Raw genomic sequence first — 20,620 nt, 5'->3', positions numbered from 1 at the left:
CATTTTAAGCAGTCTTCTGTCACCATGTCTGGTCAGAGACTGGGCCGCAGGGAACATTGATCCTCTAAGCCATCTTAAGGTATACGTCAACAAAACTTTCAACTTATCTACATCTAATATATTTTCTGCTAGAACTGCACTGTTTACTTCTATGGGTTTTTAACAAAATACCTGTACATATATTCATATACTGTTCACTAATTTCACATGTTTTTCTCATATTCTTACCTTGATCTTCACTCTCAAGAACCCACATCGATACAGAGTACATTATTGTGTACATGTAGCCACTATGGGAACATTATGCAACCCTGGAGTACTCCTATATGAATGTTACTCATTACATTATTCATTCTTACAAATGGTCTATTTCTTGCTTAAAAAAAGCTTTCAAAATTGTCAAAACCATTTCACCGATTTTGTACATTTTCATTAGGTTCAGGTCAGACCTGCAACTTTAGCAAGAATTTTTTTAAAATGTCTCAACTATAACCAAAATTAAGAAATACAATGTAACCAAAATTAAGAAATACAATGTGACCTTGCTTGAGTGAACTTTTTTTTTTTGTCAGAGGTGACCCCATGCCTGGAGTATTTCCTTCGATACACGAGGCACCTGTAATGCATGTACATTTTGGCCTTACAGTAAACGAATCTGAATTTAAACCACATTTTTAATATCATATGGTACAGTAATATGCTTTAAAAAAATACAAATTGAATAGTTCAGGAACATAGCTTGAGAAAGGTTTCTCTCTCACTCTCTTCCCTCTTCCTTTCGATAGGTAAGCTAAGGTTTCTTATCGTACCTTCTTAGGAGAGTAGTGTAGCAAAATAAATTTCTTAATGTCCCTCAAGCACAAGTAGGTAAATAAAAACTCCACCCTGGCCGACCATAGTTTACCACACATTCGTTTATACCACTTAGACTGCAAAAATTTATAAAAATTACCATTTGGTTAAATGGGTATCCAGACACTTGGCATGTGACAAATTACCAGACACTGCCAATATCATTTTATTGATTCATGTATCATATTTTGATTCATAACAATAATGTACATGGATTGTACCGGTATGAGGGTCTGAGGGTTCTTCTACTTCCCCAAGCCCAGCCCGGGTCCAGGCTTGACTAGTAAGAGCTTGGTCCAACAGGCTGTTGCTTGGAGCAGCCTGCAGGCCCACATATCCACTGCAACCCAGTTAATCTGGTACTTTTTGCAGAAAACTGTCCAGTTTTTTCTTAAAGATTTCCAGTTTTGTTTTGACAATATTTTATTAAACTAGATATCATTTTTTAGCCCATCATTGATCATAAATACTTCGTGTCTAGAAACAGGCACTTTTATCCTATACTGTACATACATAAAAAAATGTAATAGAAAGTACATTATTGTAAATTTTGTCCTAAATATTCTTGCTTGCTATTAGGTCTTGAACATTAAAACCTGGCCTAAGAAAATACTGTATGTACAGTACCATACCTATTTTTTGCGGTTATTAAACTGTTTGCAAAATATGATTTATATATCGTAATATTTTCTTTCCAGAGCGATTTAGCCAGCAAACAGACATTCTTGAAATTAAAAACAGACATGGAGTCTGGCACTCTAAATGCTGAAGAGCTTAAGGAACTTACTAAAGCAAACGAAAAGGAAGAAACTCACACAGCCATCATAGAAGAAAATAAAAAGTACACTGAAACATGCAAGGCCAAGTAAGTTTTGAAGTTGTTGTTCACTCGTATTATTAGTGAAACTTTATTTTATCTAATGCAAGCTAGGAAAAGCTTTGGTTTGGGTGTTAATAACTGCTGAATGTAGTTTTGAGTATGCCAGTGCCTATGTAAGGGTTGGTAAAAAAAAAAAATCCTGGGATTTTTCTTATACCCGAACCCGCCCGAGTTGGGTTTTTATCTATTAACCATTTGGAGACACTTGTGGTTACAGCCTGCAGCACTGCTAGGTGCAAGAAAGAAAATAATTTTTTTTCTTCTAAGATTGTTAAAATGCATTCCCCTGATCACGGGAAAAATAATACAAAAATCGTTGGTGACGTATTTTGGCTGCAATATGGTGAGAAAGTCTGGCAAAATTGAGGCATTGACAAGAGTACGCGTCCCATGGCTGTCTGCTCCAGCAACGCTGTCAGGCGGGAGCTGCCTCAAAGATGATATTACCTAATTATTTCGATGTCTCCTATTTATTTATATTTTTTCAGTAGTAATATTCAATAGTGTGGGTGTGATATATTTATATAATAAAATGTGTGAACCGTCGCTATACTCAAAAGTATAAACAGCATAGTGGCCACCCTACACAGCATTACAAGTCACACACCAGATGCCTCCCTCACCAAAATGGCTCCTCCCACACAGAATACTCCTTTTGCTGTTATTACACTCTATACACATGTTATATATAAGTATCTACATTTGTGTTCACCATAGCGAACCACTAAGCTAGTATGGTGAGTCCAGACAATAACAAGTTGCCACACAGTCAGCAGATGATGCTACCTCCCTTCCTCCCTCACCAAGATTACTCCTCCCACCATACTACGCACATCGCTAATTATAACCACAATCCTGCTATTATCAGAATCCTGGTCATTTTTATCAGTCAGGGGTCTTCTGTAATACTATCATCACTAACTAATAGCAGTTACATATATATTTTGACATTTTTAAGCAATGCTGTGGTCACAAGCTGAACAGCAATGCTGTTAGCTCATGCTGCATGTGCCAGCCTTGGTTGCTCACTCGGTACTGAGGCTCTCGCACCTGGGAATGTTACCCACGATTTAAAAAAAAAATGGCATCTGTTTACTAGAGTCCTGAGGAAGCTGACGTGAACCCCGTGTAGCCGTGGGACTTAAATCCTGTGCAGTAATCTCAATCATATATATATAAGATGTGCGCCATTCAGCCACATTTACTCAAATCATATATACATGTATTGTGCCTTTTAAGGGTTAATAGATAAAAAGTTACAACTTTAATATTTAATAAAAATAACTAATATGATTTTTTTTTAACACAAACCCATCCCAAGTGGGTAATTACCATGCCAACCCTGACTTGTAGGCAAGGTTTGTCATCCAGAGGACAGTGCTCTAGTGGTAAACCTAGGCTTGCTAGAATAGTCCTTTGAAACCTCACTTACATTACAGTATTTTAATACAAGTATGTAAATTTTGTAATTGCAGTATATTTATTTTGTTGTTGCAGTATTTTATTACATTTCACGTGGTATTTAGAATCATGAGGGGGGGGGGTTACTTTAAGTCACCAGCAGTTGACTAGTGTTTGCCTGCTGTTTGCATGTTACAGAGTATTTAGAGAGGCATACAAAAATTAGGTTTAATTGGTAAATAATAATGTATGTGGTAATTGTATTTTAAAGAAATTGTGTTTTAGCAAGTAATTGTTGTAAAATTATATTTATATTAAAAGTAAAGTATAAGAACTTGTTAAGGTGTTTGTCTAATTTTCCCATTATAATCATTGAGAAGTTCTTTGCAGTGTTTTCCAAAAATATTTACGTTAATGTTCTATTATGATAGTAAAGAACAATGCAACACTTAAACATGTTCATATATTTATTTTATCTTAAAAGTATTTTATATACCATAAATTGGTGGTTATAGTTATATCCATTATTAATTTTTTCACTTCTGATATCGATTGCTCGTGATGAACCTAAAATGTGTCTAAGATGCAATAACCAATTCCTATGTGCCTTGGAAAACTTTTCCAAATCTTGTAATGTTCTTACAGGTCGTCAACATTGAAAATTAGTGCCTGGACCTGGTAAATACTTTAATCTGTTGGCAAAAATCAAATGTCATCCCTAGCAGTTTTGCTTAAAAACATAATTAAGGCAGCCTCCTGCAAGCCCTCGCGCACGCGCGCGCACACAAATTCAACACATTCAAAGGTTTGCCACCAGACTAGTACCCGAGCTGAGAGGTATGAGCTACGAGGAGAGACTACGGGAATTGAACCTCACTTCGTTGGAAGACAGAAGAGTTAGGGGGAAAATGATCACCACATTCAAGATTCTCAAGGGAATCGACAGGGTTGGTAAAGACAGGCTATTTAACACAAGGGGCACACGCACTAGGGGACACAGGTGGAAACTGAGTGCCCAAATGAGCCACAGAGATATTAGAAAGAACTTTTTTAGTGTCAGAGTGGTTGACAAATGGAATGCATTAGGAAGCAATGTGGTGGAGGCTGACTCCATACACAGTTTCAAGTGTAGATATGATAGAGCCCAATAGGCTCAGGAACCTGTACACCTGTTGATTGACGGTTGAGAGGCGGGACCAAAGAGCCAGAGCTCATCCCCCGCAAGCACAACTAGGTGAGTACATAAAAATATAATATCGACAAAAACAAGCACATGCACTGTTTACAATAAAACAAAACTTAATTAGAAAAATAGAAATAGGTGAAGTGTTAAAGCTTAGAGGAGGTATTCTTACCATTTTTTGGCTAAATAGCTACTAGTGACTTTTGATTGTTGCCTACAGATTAAAGTATTTGCCAGATTCAGGCACTTGTTTTGAATGTCAAAAACTCGATAGAACATTACAAGATTTGAAAAAGTTTTTCAGAGCACATGGAACAGATACTTTTTGCGTCATAGCTGTGTGTTTGGTTCGTCAACCACAATCAACAATAGCAGCAAGAGTATTAATTGTATTACTGTATTTTGTGTAGGAAAATGTCTTTACCTTCCTTCCTTCCTCCACTACTCTGGATGTCACATAAATAATTACATTTTTCCTTATGAAAAAGATATCTTTTTCTCATAATTTTAATAGCGTTCATATTACTGTACTATAATGCAAACATTCTGTTAGCCTAGTCTGGCAACATTTCTAGCTGTTACCCACTAAGCGTTTTATAATAGAGCATTTTGTTTTTGTATTTATGATGCATTAATATATTTCATTCCTAGATACAAATAAATTCTTACTATTAATAATAATTATCAAAGTATAAATAATATATGGTTATTTATATAATAAATTATAGCTGTTACCCACTAAGCGTTTTGTAATAGAGTATTTTCTGTTTTTGTATTTGTATTAATATATTTTGTTCCTAGATACAGATAAATTCTTACTATTAATAATAATTATCAAAGTATAAATAATATATGGTAGTGTTAACAGAGCATTAGACACTAAATTATGACAAATAGGTCAGAATGCAAACTAGTAAGCTAACACAATTCACCCCATGAAGTGTGAAAATATCGGTACCTAAGCTGTCCTTACACTACTACACATCTCATCTTCATTATAGACTTTTCAGCCTTTGCAAATGATGGGAAAATAAGCATGAAAGTTGCTCACTATAAAAATAGTCTTCCAGTTGGCAATGTAAAACATGTTCCACAGTAGCAAAGTCTAGCTACTCAGGTGTGGAAAACACTATGAAACCAATTGAATACAGGGTATAAGATGACCTAAGGTTTAGTGAACATAAACAAACTTGGCATTGACCATGAAAATAATAGCATTAATTATGAAAACCAGGAAGAGGAATGAATCTCTTGTGATCCTGCTTTCCAATTAATTGCACTATATCCCTTCAACTACTGCACTGTATGTGCCTTAATCTTTAAAGGCAGATGAGACATCCAAAATGGAAGGCATTCACTGATTCTATACAAAGCCTTTCTGATTCAAGTAATGACAAGAAAAGCCTAGCCGCAGTCTGGGCTGTGGGAGTAGAACTCTTGAAATTGGAGAAATGTAAAAAAGTATGTGACCAAAATTAAACATTTAATATTTGTTTACATTTGAACTGAAATTTAATATTACGTTTACATTTGAACTGAAACCCTTCTCCAGGTATGCTTCAGGATGAGGGTTAGTGCATCAGTAGTGGAAGTATAGATAATATATATGAATGGAGGAAGTATTTATTCCTTAAGGTAAGTTAATGATTTACATGATAATGTTTCATGTAACAATATTATATTTGGTTTACCAGGACTCTAGACATGGAAGCTCAGCTACTGGACTTGGATCAGAAGATACGCGAGGCCCTGTCTGTCACTAATCCACGTAAAGATGATGCCAAAGCTTATCTAGAGAAAATGTCCAAGTTAGTCATCTCTGGTTTAATGCTGAAAAAGAATCCTCATGTTGTTGATGCCATAAGAAAAGTAAGTTTATCTTTATGTAAAGAGAGTACTGTTCATTATCATCTTTGTAATTTCCCTTGGTTAATTTTTTCCTAAAAGAGGCTTAGACGTGGAGTATTTTGGAAAAGTTACACTAGACAATTATATCAACGTGATTTTCATTCTTAAAAATGCTGATAATAAGTTCTGGCTGTAAAACATTCTGAGCATTGTCATTAAATTGTGTTTTTGAAAGATCAAAGATCAGTAATAGTTTGGATTAAATCTTCAATTCAAAGTTTATATTATGTTCATTTCTTAGTCCTTAAAAGGAGCAAGCATCATTGTAAATTAATCTTAATAATATACAGGGCTTTTAGACTATTGTATACTTCGTAACTAATAAAATAGGCCATAAGAAAACCTCAAAATATAGTTTGGAGGTACAGTTGAGCGAGTTGGTGAATGTGGTCACGTTAATTAGCGGTCTCTAATTCTAAATTGCAGTAAGAGTTCTGGATGTACTTTACAGAAAGAAGCTTGGACCTTGATACTAAACCAATACCTAAAAACCACACATCAACATATACTGTATTCTCATTTAAAATTACTCTCGATCCACACAAGATATGCATAGTCAGCACAAGTCCCATTAAAATTACTATCTTCGACTTATCCAATACTGAATTGGGTACATATTCTCTTTAAAGGTGTGATAAGGGGCAATGTTTTTATTTAATATTTGCATCCAAATCTTGCCTGGGAAAGTTTGAATGACGGGACATAAACTACGAGTATTATCTACATAGTCATTTTTAGGCCTTGTCTTTCATTGTCTTGTGACTGGTGCACATGCTCTCCAATATTGCCAAACAATGGGATTATCATTTGTAATATACTGTACTTAGTTAAAAATTATTTGTTTTATTTTATGAATTTCATATGCTTTTAGAGTGGCTTTATAATTTAAAAGTTCTGTATCTGAACAATTAACAAGCCTTATTTATATATTTGTTATATCTGATTCAGAGTCCATAAAATTTTATATTATTAGAATGATGGTAACTGCCTATAACAACTTCTTTCCTCTTGATTAATATATACCTCTAATATATAATACAAGTTGTCATTAAATACTGCACAATCATTTATTCGCTTGCCCCCCCTAAGTCTTCTGTGCATATAAAATTATCTTTTACCCTCCTTATTTATGCCTTCTGTTTGAAATGTGCGCACACTCAGTTTTGCATCCATTTCTTCCAAATTTCACCTACCTTGGTGTTTGTCTAGTTTACCTTTAACTGCCACCTCCCCCTATCCATCAAATGGGTCCTGGCTGATTGCAACCATAGAATCTAGTTTTCAGTACACGCCAAAATGAGAAGCTTTGTTCAAATTTAAATGAATACAAATTAATACAGTACATTTACAGGAAAATAAAAACAAAATTAGACAAAAACTAAAATCCATGAAAAATATACCTTGAAATATCAGAGTATTGCTTCCATCTCCAGTTACACTGTCATTAGATCTGGAAAAATCTAATGACAGGAAAAAATCCTCCAATACATGGATTTGCTTTGCCATAGTAACCTAGTAAGCTTTATTGATTGGCTACTGCCAGTATGCAAATGTTTTTTGTTGTTAAAACTTTAAACTCTTAGTCTGGCACACTTAAAAAGTATCTAACTTGCTTGGAGAAGCTTCTCCCTGCCCTCAACACATAGTATAGGACACCAAAGACGTGAAGGATAAATACGGAATTAAGGCAAAAGTAAAACAAATGACAGTCCTTGTGAATTTGTAAATATGTAGTTGTTCATTGAAGGAAGTATAGACTTTCAAGCTTGTTTAATTTATTGGTGTGTATTTTATTGAAACATTTATTGGATATGCATTAAATTGTATAAATGAGTTTTGCTGATCTTTTAATGCAACAAAGATTGATGCTAAAATATATTTTCTTTATAGTGTCGTAGATACAAGTACGATGACGAGGTACGGCTGAAAGCAGATATGGTGTACAACAGGTTTAAGGTTTGTAATAAATAATGAGTGAGCATACCTATGTCATTGTTTGAGTTCATTTGAATGGTGTGAATTTATTGTATTTAAATATTATCCTGTTAATTTACACTTGCAAGAACTCCACTATATAAGTACTGTACAGTGAACTTCCACTATTGTGAATTAATTTGGACTTGACCTCTTCTGTTGCATCATGCTTCTAAATTTAACTTTTATTTGCTGTTATTAATACAAATTATAGAGGGTTGGTTTGCATAGATTTTCTATACAAAACCTTATTGAAAAAGTGCATTTTGAATAAAAAAAATAATGCTTGATGATTTTGTTTTCTTCAGTGAAAATTTCATAGTAGAAAAAAAGGTTTGATGCTACTGTGCCTAATCTCTAATTGCAAGTGATTTTAACCAAATCATCCCTCGCATCTTGAGATCAAATACACTGAGAGTTGGATTAGTGGGAATCCCAGCCTGTCCTAATTTGGCACTCATGTTTTGCCTAACCAAAAATGTCCAAGCCCATGCAACCTACCTAACCTATCAAGGCTGATGCATAGAAAATGTCAATATTACGGCGCTTTAATTTTTACTAATACTGTGTGTGTCACAGTTTTAGTGGATTGATCGATTTTCTAAAAGATGTGATAAAAGGTGAGAGGACGGGTTGGGGCATTCATCATATAGTGTAGACATTTAAGCATGTATATAATTGCAAGAACTTTTACTATAGTACTTACAAATCCATCCTCCTGACATGATAGTATTCATAGTAACCCTTTGGTCGAAAGTATCGATATGTAGTGATGGACCCCAAAAGTTATCTTTTTGTATTTTTAATTTTGTCTGAAAAATAATGAAGCCAAATTCCAATCATTAACATTTCTAGGCCTACCTTAGTGCATATATGTACTATATTAGGCTTAGGGTAGCTAGAAGAGGTTAGGTTAAGTTCAATTTTTATGTTACGGCTAAAAAAGTTGACTCATTTGGTCAAATTCAGTAATACAAAACTTCTACTTTTTGGTTGTTTATCACTACCTATTGATACTTTTGACAGAATACTTCAAGTGCTATCAATTTAGGAGGGTGGGCTGTACTGGACTAGTAAACAAGGTTTGTTTTGCCTAACAACCAGAGCAGTTGGTCTGCTCTGAATAACATCATCATTATCTTTGTTATAATAATTACTAATTTAATTAGTTCTACCTATGTTAGGCATAGTTAACCCTTGGGCTGCCCCTGTTTATATGAGACAAAACCCTGGTATGTGGGGGAAAATTTCCCAAAATCCTTTTTTTCTTCACGAAAAAGTAAAAAAAAAAAAATACGACTTTGGCCATGGTTGTGCAAGGAAATCTCATGATGATGTCACGATTCATTAGCTTTCATGGAGCAATCTGCCTGTGGAGAGTCACCCTGGGTCTGGTGTGATACCACCCTATCCTGTCATTTACCTCAAGCTCTTGCTTTGCCTTGCTGCCATATACAGTAAATCTGTAGAGTCTCTTTGTTACCTTCATCCTATCTTTTCTTTTCTTGTTCTCACTGGCTCCATAATTCAGTTATGCCTCTCCATCTCCATTGGAGTACACTGCACGGCCTGCATAGTCTTCAGTCTCTAACATAACCAATCTGCTTGCTCTCTCAACCTCTGTTCCTCTAATTACTGCTGCAGATGTTTTGCTTGTCTCATTCTTCATTTGGCTTATCTCTCTTATTTACCTCACTGCCACTATTTCTTGTTCCTTTGCTTTAAATACATGTGCAGTATGGTATGGCCTTTCTCAATTCTAATTTTCACTATCCTTTCCCCCCCTGCCCCTCTACTATCCCTCTCCATTGTCTACCACTTTCCTCACTTCATCCACTTCTAGAATCAACCTTCTTGGCTACTCGATCTCTCCTTCTGATACTCTTAAATGCATCTTTTAAATTCGGTCACCTTGTGTCGATACCTTTTAATCTTTTCCGTGTATTTGTTTTTTATCCTGCTCAACTCTCTTGGGCTTTTGCCTTTGTAGCGGTGATCTTCCTGCTGTATACGTCCAAGCACTTGGGCTGGATGGTAGAGTGACGGTCTCGCTTCGTGTAGGTTGGCATTCAATCCTTGACCGTCCAAGTGATTGCACACCATTCCTTCCTCCTGTCCCATTCCAAGTGCTATATAATTGTAATGCCTTGGCACTTTTTCCCTGATAATTCCATTCCTTGCAATGTACAAGACTGCTTCTTCACTATAGTTTCTGATTCTGTATTTGTTCTTCTCTTTGCATCTCTTGTGTTTTCCTTCATATTTTTATTTTGTTGCTTGCACACACTTGCTGTCCTGGTCATCTTTGTTTTATCACTGCTTTCAACTACAGTATAAAGAATGTGGTGTCTGATCGTTAATATATTGTTGTATTTTACTGTCTTTAGTCTTTGCACCCGATGTGTTTGAAGGATGAGAATTGTTAAAATTACAATGAGTCTACTGATGAGGAGACTAGGATGATAATGGGTTTCATATTAAAAGTTCTTTTGTAGAGTTAAACAGCAGACAAAGTTATTGGATTTTTGGCCTAGAAAGGTATAGAAACCATCAATTAAATTCATTCCAATTTTGAAATGAGAAAATCAGGATTGATCCATGGTTCAACTGACTGTGCAGAGGCAAGGGATAGGAACAAAAAGATATGAAAAACATAGAGCGCAGTGTGTTTTTCCAATTCCACAGGCAGTTTAAATACAATTTAGAAGAGCAACCTTATTAATTGTTGTAGTCACATACTGAGGAAAATCATTTAATTAAGCCAAATATAGATGAGACTGTCCTTATGGAAATTTTAAAGGTGGTTTGAGGAACTCAAAAAGACATTCCAGACTGTTAATAAAATGCCCAAGAGTGGACAAGAATAGCAAGTATGTAGTTTTTTTTTTTTTTTTTGTTTTTTTGTATGTAGGTGTTCGTCAGATATTAATATGACTTTAAAAGAGGCAGCAGGGGCACTTTGAATTTGTTGACTGTATGGTCTTAACATTAGAAATTGGGCAACCTGAATATCTTCAAAATGGTAAATGTCATGTGTGTTATCAATAAACAGGACAGATAAGCAGCCCTAAACAACAGATCAGTTTTCCTAGCATGCATTTCCTGTAAAGTACAGTACTGAAGAAAATAGTCAGTAAAGGAATAGTGGACCATCTCGAGAGAACTACCTACCTTATGGTGGCTCTGGGAATCAATGTCCTTGGTTGGCGGTCTGATTAACCAGGTTTTATTTATATATATATAAATATATATATATTATATTATATTATATATATAGTAAATAAAAAGTTAAACATTGGTTACATGCAGGGAACAAGGCTACTTGTGACAAGTTGTATAGCTCTTCAGATGGCGGGCATGAACCATGGATGCAGTGAGCATTTCCTCTCTGGATCGCCACACTGTTGTGGCGATGGCTATGGGTCCCTACAGTTGCACCAGAGGTGGTACCCCTTCTATATAAATAAATAAATAAGAACCTAAAGGGGGTACCACCTCTTGTGCAATTGTAGGGACCCATAGCTTCAGAGAAGACACAAAAAAGAAGATTAAGAAAATCCATTAGTTTGTACCAAGACTGGTGACTGGGAAAGGGAACTAAGCTATGAAGGCAGGTTAAGGATGCATAACCTAAAAATTTTAGAAGCTTGTGAAAATTTGTTTCAGGAAATTATAAACAATTCTGATAATTCAAGGCATAAAATATTTAATTTTCAAATGATTATTAACGATCAAGACACTGAAAGAGTTTTTGAAACACATCCCTACTGTACTAGGCTGGGTACATTATTTGATGTATTTGTGATATTGACAAGGTTAGATTTACATAATGCATATTTTTAGGTGATATTTATATTCATGCAGAGGCAAATTTTATGTATTGTACTGTACTTTAAAAATAACCAGCTTAAAATGAGAACTATCAGTACTGTCATGTGGGTGATGTCACAGTTTGTTAATGTATTGCGTTCACCTGGTTAACTTCATTGTACATATCTGTAAGTATTCATAATTTTTTTTATTATTTTATATGTAATTCATTATTTTAGTGTCATCATTGAGATATGATTGAAATGTCTCGGAAGCAATACCTTTGGTGACCAATTCATGTAGTGTGTGTAATGCTGATGCAATGTTCACTAGCCGCTTGAGTTATTATCCATTATCCCCTGCCTGTGCTTCTTTGGCTGATACCCAATAAAGTGATAAACTAAATGACCAGTGACATTTATTGTGATATTCTATAGCACACAAATGATCAATCATTGTTGCTTCTTATTTTTCAGGGCGTACTTTTGAGAAGAATTCGATGTTCACCTGCACAGATCAATTCCAATGTTAATTGAGCTAGTGTCCAAAAATGTTAAAATATGATGAAGTGTCATGTCTACTGTAGTGTCTTAAAACATAAGCAAAAAATATTGTGTTATAGGGAATGCTAAGGAGAAAAACTGTCATGTAATGCAGGGTGGCTTGCAGTGATTGGTACTATGGTGATGTTAGTAAAGCGTGCGATGCTGTGCACATGTAATGCAGGGTAGCTTGCAGTGATTGGTACTATGGTGATGTTAGTAAAGCGTGCGATGCTGTGCACACGTTATACACGCCGCCTTGTACCTATATTACACGTTCATTTTGAGAACATTGCTCTTGGATGTCTTTTCCATTTCCTGCTTCAGTGATAATAGTAATCTTTTAATAATGGGCATGCTTTCTTGATTTAAGTTTTCTTCATTAATGCCATGTAACTATATGGGTGATTTTGATTGCCCAAATGTGTGTTTGTAGTTTAGCAAATGTAGTTGCATATGCCCATATAACAGCATTTGTTAGTCGGCCAGTCACTATGGTGCGCCCGGTTGTAAGGCACAAGTGTGCATCTGTTTAAGAATGACTTTGTCTCATTTGTCAGTTTTGCAAAATTTGTTTGTTAAACAAGTTTGTAAGCATGTGCATGTGTGTGTGTGAATTTGTAATTGCATTGTGAATCAGGATCTTGGGAAAGTTTAAAACGTACCTTACTGCTAGGATCTTTCAGAGACTCTAGGTTACCCCTGCCTTTTGATCTTTGAGAAACCCCAACGTACCCCTGCCTTTTGATCTTTGACAAACCCCAACGTACCCCTGCCTTTTGATCTTTGACAAAACCCAACTTACCCCTGCCTCTAGTTATAGTGCTGCCGAACAAAACCATTTTAAATGCAAAGTAACATTGTATACCTGTTTAAGTATTTGTATCGGTTCCAATTTAATTTTGATATACAGTAGATTGTCCATTCAGATTCTTTGAAATATAGATGTTTTATTATTCACCCACGATTAAACAAATTTCTAAGCAAATAATGTTTTGTGCTCTTGTTAATTGTGTGGGGATCAACTGATTATATTTTATTATGGGCTGTAAATCCAGAATATATATATATATATATATATATATATATATATATATATATATATATATATATATATATATATATATATATATATATATATATATATATATATATATATATATATATATGAATATATATATATATATAATAAAGCAAAACTAAACACAACAGGAAGGGGGTGGTAGGATAAAAAAAACATAGATACAGTATTAGAGGGGAGCTAAATATCTCCTCTAATGCATTGTGTGGGCTTTTCTCTGAGGCTAAGGGTCCCCTTCTTCCAGCCAGAGGTGGTACTCCCTTCCTAATTGTAGTGTGTATTACTGTCTACAGGGGTTTGTGAAATAATATATATGGTAAAGAGAGATGCTTGCAGAAGATAAATGTATACTGTATTTACAACATATCCGGGTCAGGCTAAATTTTGAGGATCATATATTATTGAAGGTTTTACAAATCTATTAGTAGTTTCTATAGAAGGCAATTAAAATTCTGCATGTGTGCTGTCTAGAAATAAGACAAATGTATCTGGGGTTTGACCTGTTCTTCAGGGCCACATCTGCAACTGAGATTTTTCTGTTGGTTTTTTACCCAGACTTGTGTCCTTGGAGTTTAAATTAGTTCTTCCATTGAACTGTTGAAGACTGGCATGATAGTCTTTTATGTTCCATGGAGACCAAGTTTGCAACATTGTAGTGTAGGTATAAATAGATATTGAAGGGGCATGGTTGTAGGTAATGTGCAGCCTAGTTTGACTGTTGCACTTCATGTTTAGGCTCTGTTTGAAGCACAAATACAATGGACCAGTCCCTCTCTTAATACAAGTGTTGCGTATTGTAAGGACACTGCGACACTGCTTTAATCTGCAGAAGGATTGAATGCACGTTAATATAGCTTTTGGCTTAGATTCAGGATGCTGGTAGCTTTGTGTTGTGCATATAGAAATCTCAAAGTTTATTAATTAGTGAGGCTTCTATTGCAATTCTTTTTAGCCTTTCATATTTATTTCTTCATTTGCATTTCTTTCCCCAGACATGTGCCATTGATATATCATTATACTCTATAATCTAAAATTACTGACTTAACAGGTTTATACAAATTATACTTTCATGTCTGTTTTTTCCATATTACTTTTTGTCACGGTAGATCTTACTAAGTCTGTTTTTTAAGTTAAAATTAGGTAATGTAATGCATATTTGAAAGTTGTAAGCTGAGGCAGTAAAGTTTCTTGTACTTCATCCCAAAACGTGCTATCTGACAAGTATAAAATTAACATTAATATCATTGACAGTTGCTGTTTGTGGTTCCTGAAAGTCAAGAATGGGACACAATGTTTGCTGAGAAAGTGGCCGAATTTGATGAAGCTTGTCATAAGTCTGGCATCACAGAGGAGAGTAAGATCTCATTGGTTCGTGACCCAACCCATCATAGTAAGTAGGCTTAAATAATGGGGGAAACGTCATGGTACGTCTGTGACATCACTTCAGGTTTTTTACGGCATATAGTCAGTCCATTGTAATCCATCTTCCAGTCATTTTTAAGAAGCATTTTACATTTGGCTGCTTCACATTGTAGTGTAAATACTTGTTCCTTACCGTTAAGAATGGACTGTTCAAATGTTGGGAAAAAAAGTTCCATGACATTCTCCTGTAAGGCTCCTAATGGAATACATCACATGTGAAGAGATTTTAAGGCCCCTGTACCATTAAATTTAAAGCAGTGTATATTTGAGCACAACTAAATATTTTGCAATGGATCTGAATCTAAATGGGGTAAAAATGTAGATAGTCATAGAAGTCTTTATATGATCCAAGTACAAAACACATTGATATCTTTGTATTTGTTATGTGGCACCTAAATTATTTTTTGTGGAGAAGGCTTAACAAATCTCATGTGAATATATTGAGATTTTACCTTAATCATCTAAGCCATTAACTAGTTTACTGGATATGTAATGAATCTATATGTAATTAGGATTGTACATAGCTTGCCATAAAGAATTGTATTAATGGTGGACAAAATAGCTTTTTTTTATTTAAGATTTGGCCAGAGTAGAGTTAGAGGCTGAAATATAGGAGCACGACTCTTCACACTTCCCATATGAAATATGATTTGGTCCCAATCTGTGAGGCTTCATACCAGCATTAATACATTGCATGTGTTCTAGTGGTTCTTCATTGCATGTAGATGGCAGCAAGGGTGAACATTATTTTTATCGGTTTAATTCAGCCAGGCACTGCTGCTGTTAGTTGAGGTTCACTGTACCTTATGCAACGAACAATGGGCTCCTGTACCCTCTAAAAGAAAGCCTTATTAGGACATATGTCAAATATTCTGTCTTTTCTGCAACTTGCACACACAACTGCCCTTTATGTAAATTTTGCAAAGTACTAATTGACCTTGAAAATCTACAGTCTTAGAATGTACTATTTGGCTTTATTCTGGAGTACCATGGAGACTTGTTTGATTGTTGCCACTTTGAATGTTTGGGATTAGGATTTAATTAGCATAACGTGGTCAGTTTTAGTAGTCCACTTCAGTAAAACAGTATGAAAGTTGACCAGCCTCCTCCCTGCTTTATCTTTCAGTTGAAGGCTCTCAAGAGGAGGCCGGAAAAAGGGGAAAGGAAAACACAAGTCCCTTAACAAAAAGCTGAACCAGACAGGAAAGCCAAATGTTGCTAAGAGATCAGCAAGTTTGAGCCCTAGTTAGTACTTAATCACGGCTTCAACTGTACGACAAGATTGATATCTTTGGATCTTAAGATATTGTGTGTTTGAGTAAGGTGTATTTTTTGAAGCTTAGATGAGACTTTGAAATGGCTCAAGATGTAAAGACTAAAACAGATTGGTAGCACTGAAATATGGACATACTGTCAACTTCCAGTTATGTGACCAGATCAGTAAGTTTAAGCCTGCGGTGTTATGACAACCAGTGTGGCTTGGAGCTGAACCTGATCAGAAAGTGTCTTAGACATAAGGTTATTATATATAAATTCATAAGGTATCATCTTTAAATATAAGCCTAATCTAGTTCTTTGTATACAAGTGTGACAAGGCTAGTATAGCAGGCTTTAGATGATGGTTTGCAAGAACAGCTGCCTCTGTGACACCTATCACAACATCTGATATAGTTTACATGATGTTATTAAATGCAAATATGTATTTTAAAATTATTTAGCAAGCAAAAAAAAAGTTATTAGATTTAAATATATGCAGTTTGCCCAGTATGTATATAGTAAATATATTTTCTGTATGTGTAAGCTTATGAAAATTAGAGACAAAATAAGACATATGGAGATCTCTTCAGTATGACGCTGGGCTTGCATAAAGTTAATTGTCGTTCATTAAGTCCCCTCATTGGAATTTTTGATTGCTGAGAAGTTATGTTGTAAGATTTGATTAGATATTCAACTCTGTTTTCTCTACTGATTTCTTTTTTAAGAAAGATGTGCAATGCAGGGAAGAGAGGAAGGAGTCAATTAGTCATTGAGAACCGTGACTCTGAAACATAGCATTTCATTATTGAGGTCAACCTGAAACTTTTGGTATCGAAAGAGGCAGAGTAGTGTAGAGAGAGATGAGGGGACTGATTGCTATTTTTCTTACTCAAATAGTGTTTTAGATAAAAAAAAGATTTAAGCTTGCAATAATGATTGTCAATGAGGAGATTACATTTGATGTTAAGGGAGACTCTGGTGTGCTGCATGGGGTACAGTCCAACCTCTTCCATTCATTATACAGTACATGTGAGGAAGAGAGCAACATTACCTGAACACATTGGTGTTTGTGGCTCGGTTGAATATAAATAAAAAGTTTGAATTTTGATAGGACTTGCAGAATTCTGTGTTCATCTGACAGTAACAAATTGGTTTGACCTTCAATCAATAATATATCATAAGTGATGGACATGTTTTTTATATAAAAATCAGTTTGATGTAAAATTATGGATGCACGTTGCCTCATTTTGCTAGTTTTTTCTAATAGAAAGTCATAATTTGATGTTTTTCCAATCAAAACTATTTTCCAACGGCTTTGGCAAGTGTCTCAATAAATTTCATATGCATCATTGAATAATAAATTGATTGATTGCTGATGAAAGACAAATGAATAAAGTGTAGTTAGGCACCAACTACAGTGGTTAGGAAATCATCCTTAATTACAATTATAAGTTTAGATTTTTCTTTCTTGTGTATTTTGGGAAGAATTCTTAAATGTATAGTGAATTTATTTTAGAAATAAATTAAAAAGGAAAGGTCCTTTAACAGTTGTTTGCTAAGTCCTCAAATACAGTTTAGTACATACTCGTGGGATTAATCTTCAAATCGGTTTGGCTTCAAGATTTCAGTCGTGCAATTTTTTTTTTTTTTTTTAAGGTTACAAGTCCATTTTATTATTGTTGGTTGACTTTGATGCAGTTCATGTATGGTTAAAGTTGTGTGGCAGTCTCAGTTGTCTGTTAGAGGTATACTATGTATTCAAGTAAATTGATTTTTGGTGGACCCTTTAATGGAAATATTCAGGACTTGTAACTTTTGTTAATGTTTCTTTCGTGACATATTCACGTACAAGTGCACCAAGAGGCATAAGTTGCAGATTTTAACACCCTGAATAATTGAAGTGCTTGTTTTAAGCAATGCTGCAGATGATTCATACATAACGATTCATAGTTATATTTTAAAGTCGAATATCATATTAAAAGTTGGCAAGAAAATGAATTTCTCCTTCAAGTTTTCAACAGAAGGGTTCTTTTAAGAACATATTGGACAAAGTTTGCATTACTGATCTCCACTCTGATGAGGACCATATTTCTTTTCTCCTCTCTTTTAAAGTGCAGTTTAAACTGCATTAATTATTATGAGTCATTGTGATTTGTCTTTTCTTGGTGATTCTGATTTTTTTTGTATTTTCTCTGAATTCAAGTTAAGGGGGCATTAACAGTATTGATACAAGTAGTTCTCTTTGAAATTTTACTGTCATTGTTATGATGATCCATTAAGGGTCAGTGCATCCTGGTTTATTTAGTATATACAGTATGATTAATGGTATTTTATTATATTTGGTTTATATTATAATAGTAGTATTATAACCATACACCAGAACAGTAATTTTAAAAATCTTGGATTGCTATTCAAATGAGCCTCTTAATGAATTATAGCCATAAAGTTGAGTCACTTACAACCTGTTTTATATCTTGGGATTAGTTCAACTTGGCAAGGGAAACTACTAGCACTTGACTTGTCAGTACAAAGGTGCATTAAATAGTGCTAATTATGTATGAATCACTTAGAATAAAAGCTGAATCACCATATATTGTTTAAATACCTTTTAATAAGTAATAACAACAACAAATAGAGTATAATACACTTTCATGGTGGTAATAATTTGTAATGCATTTAAGGATCATGATTTAGTAAACGTTTTGCTCACGCCTGATCGTTATCAAGTTAGAACTAGGTTAAAACCTGAAGGGGAAGAAGATGAGCGTGCAAGTCCTTCTTCAACCCCCCCTCGGTCTTTTTTTTTTTTTTTTTTTTTTTCCTTCCCCTTCTTGTACCCCAGTTTATACTTGGTACTGGTATAGTATAGACTAAATTGTCCTCACTTGAATGTTTGTAATGTGTGGGTTCAGTGTTTATTTGTTCCATGTATTAGTATGGTATTACGACTCCTTCAATTATAAGGTGAATAGAATAACCATACATACATAACTTAAACCTAAATACATTTTATTTAAAGTTCAATTCTCTATACAGCTTTGTCATATATTTCTGCTTTCCAAGTTGAAAGATTCTGAAGCATATGTTACCAGCCCAGTATATGTTGAAGAGAAACTTGTACATTGGTTTTGATCAAGTATTGACCCGAGTAAAACAACTGTTTGACGTTACTTCAGAATTTGAAGAACTAAAAATGTTTCGTAATCTTATCTCAGTACAGTATCACCTAGTTTTGCCTTTGGTATATGCTGGAGAGAACAAGCATAGACCTTCCAGACTGTGGGTGGATGAGTACAAGTGACTGCCTCTCCAGACTGTGGGTGGATGAGTACAAGTGACTGCCTCTCCAGACTGTGGGTGGATGAGTACAAGTGACTGCCTCTCCAGACTGTGGGTGGATGAGTACAAGTGACTGCCTCTCCAGACTGTGGGTGGATGAGTACAAGTGACTGCCTCTCCAGACTGTGGGTGGATGAGTACAAGTGACTACCTCTCCAGACTAGTTTACGTACAAATACAAATTATTTCCTCTCCGGACTGTGGGTGAACCATGGATTGAGTACAAGTGATTACTTTTAAATTAAACAAGAATTTGCATTGATTTTTATTCTAGTATGCTGTCCAAAACCTGATCTTGTATCTTAAGGGTCTTTATTTTTAGGTGCAGTATCACTTTCCTTTAACATCCCTTAGGTTGTGGTCTGGTTGAACTCTTTGTTGCTCACCCCCAATAACCTTTTTTCCGGCAGATCTTTGATATGTAACGGGTACGGGGTAGTAGCTCTGCTCTGTCCACTACCCTGCCCTTAATTATCTTAAATCAAAAAACCCCAGAGTTCTAAATCTCAGACCCTCAGTCCCACGCCTCATGACCTTCGACCGCCTTAGAGCCTACAAACCTGAGACGTTGCACTAGGCTTTTCTAGCAAAAACTCGAGGATCTTTGCTTGCTGCCACCACCAAACCAAAGACGAAGTCGGATTAATTAGTCCGAGTTTGGGCCAATTAATTAATTAATCATTAAACCCTTGGGGTGGATTATCCCCAATTTCGTGGAAAGGGAGGTATGAGTTTGTCAAGTGTGGAAATTAAATAAAACGAGGGAATATCTCTGATACTAAGAGAGACTTGGCTGGCTTATAATCTGGATATTGAGTTAGCCCAATAAAGCAGACTCATGGAGCCAAATGGCAAAGACAATCACATGATATAAAAGGAAATGCTAAAAAAATATGAAAACCATAAATATTAAGACAATGTTTATTGAAGCAAAGCTATACAATGTAAATAAAAACACATTCCCTAGCTTA

General features: G+C 35.1%; 1 protein-coding gene across 1 annotated transcript in view; it reads left to right on the top strand.

Moving 5' to 3' along the window:
- Window positions 1–18,899, top strand: part of Jasper (JIL-1 anchoring and stabilizing protein) — a 34,082-nt gene extending 15,183 nt beyond the window's left edge. Inside the window, 5 exon segments of the mRNA XM_045755127.2 lie at window positions 1,551–1,717; window positions 6,011–6,185; window positions 8,115–8,180; window positions 14,883–15,021; window positions 16,180–18,899. Of these exon segments, the coding sequence (XP_045611083.2) occupies window positions 1,551–1,717; window positions 6,011–6,185; window positions 8,115–8,180; window positions 14,883–15,021; window positions 16,180–16,247 (615 nt within the window). The 3' untranslated portion in view covers window positions 16,248–18,899.
- The last annotated feature ends 1,721 nt before the right edge of the window (window positions 18,900–20,620 follow it).

This window comes from Procambarus clarkii, chromosome 9, assembly GCF_040958095.1.
Source record: "Procambarus clarkii isolate CNS0578487 chromosome 9, FALCON_Pclarkii_2.0, whole genome shotgun sequence".
Classification (NCBI taxonomy): domain Eukaryota; kingdom Metazoa; phylum Arthropoda; class Malacostraca; order Decapoda; family Cambaridae; genus Procambarus; species Procambarus clarkii.
Note: the sequence above shows the minus strand (reverse complement) of the source record. Positions and strands in the feature narration are given on the sequence as shown.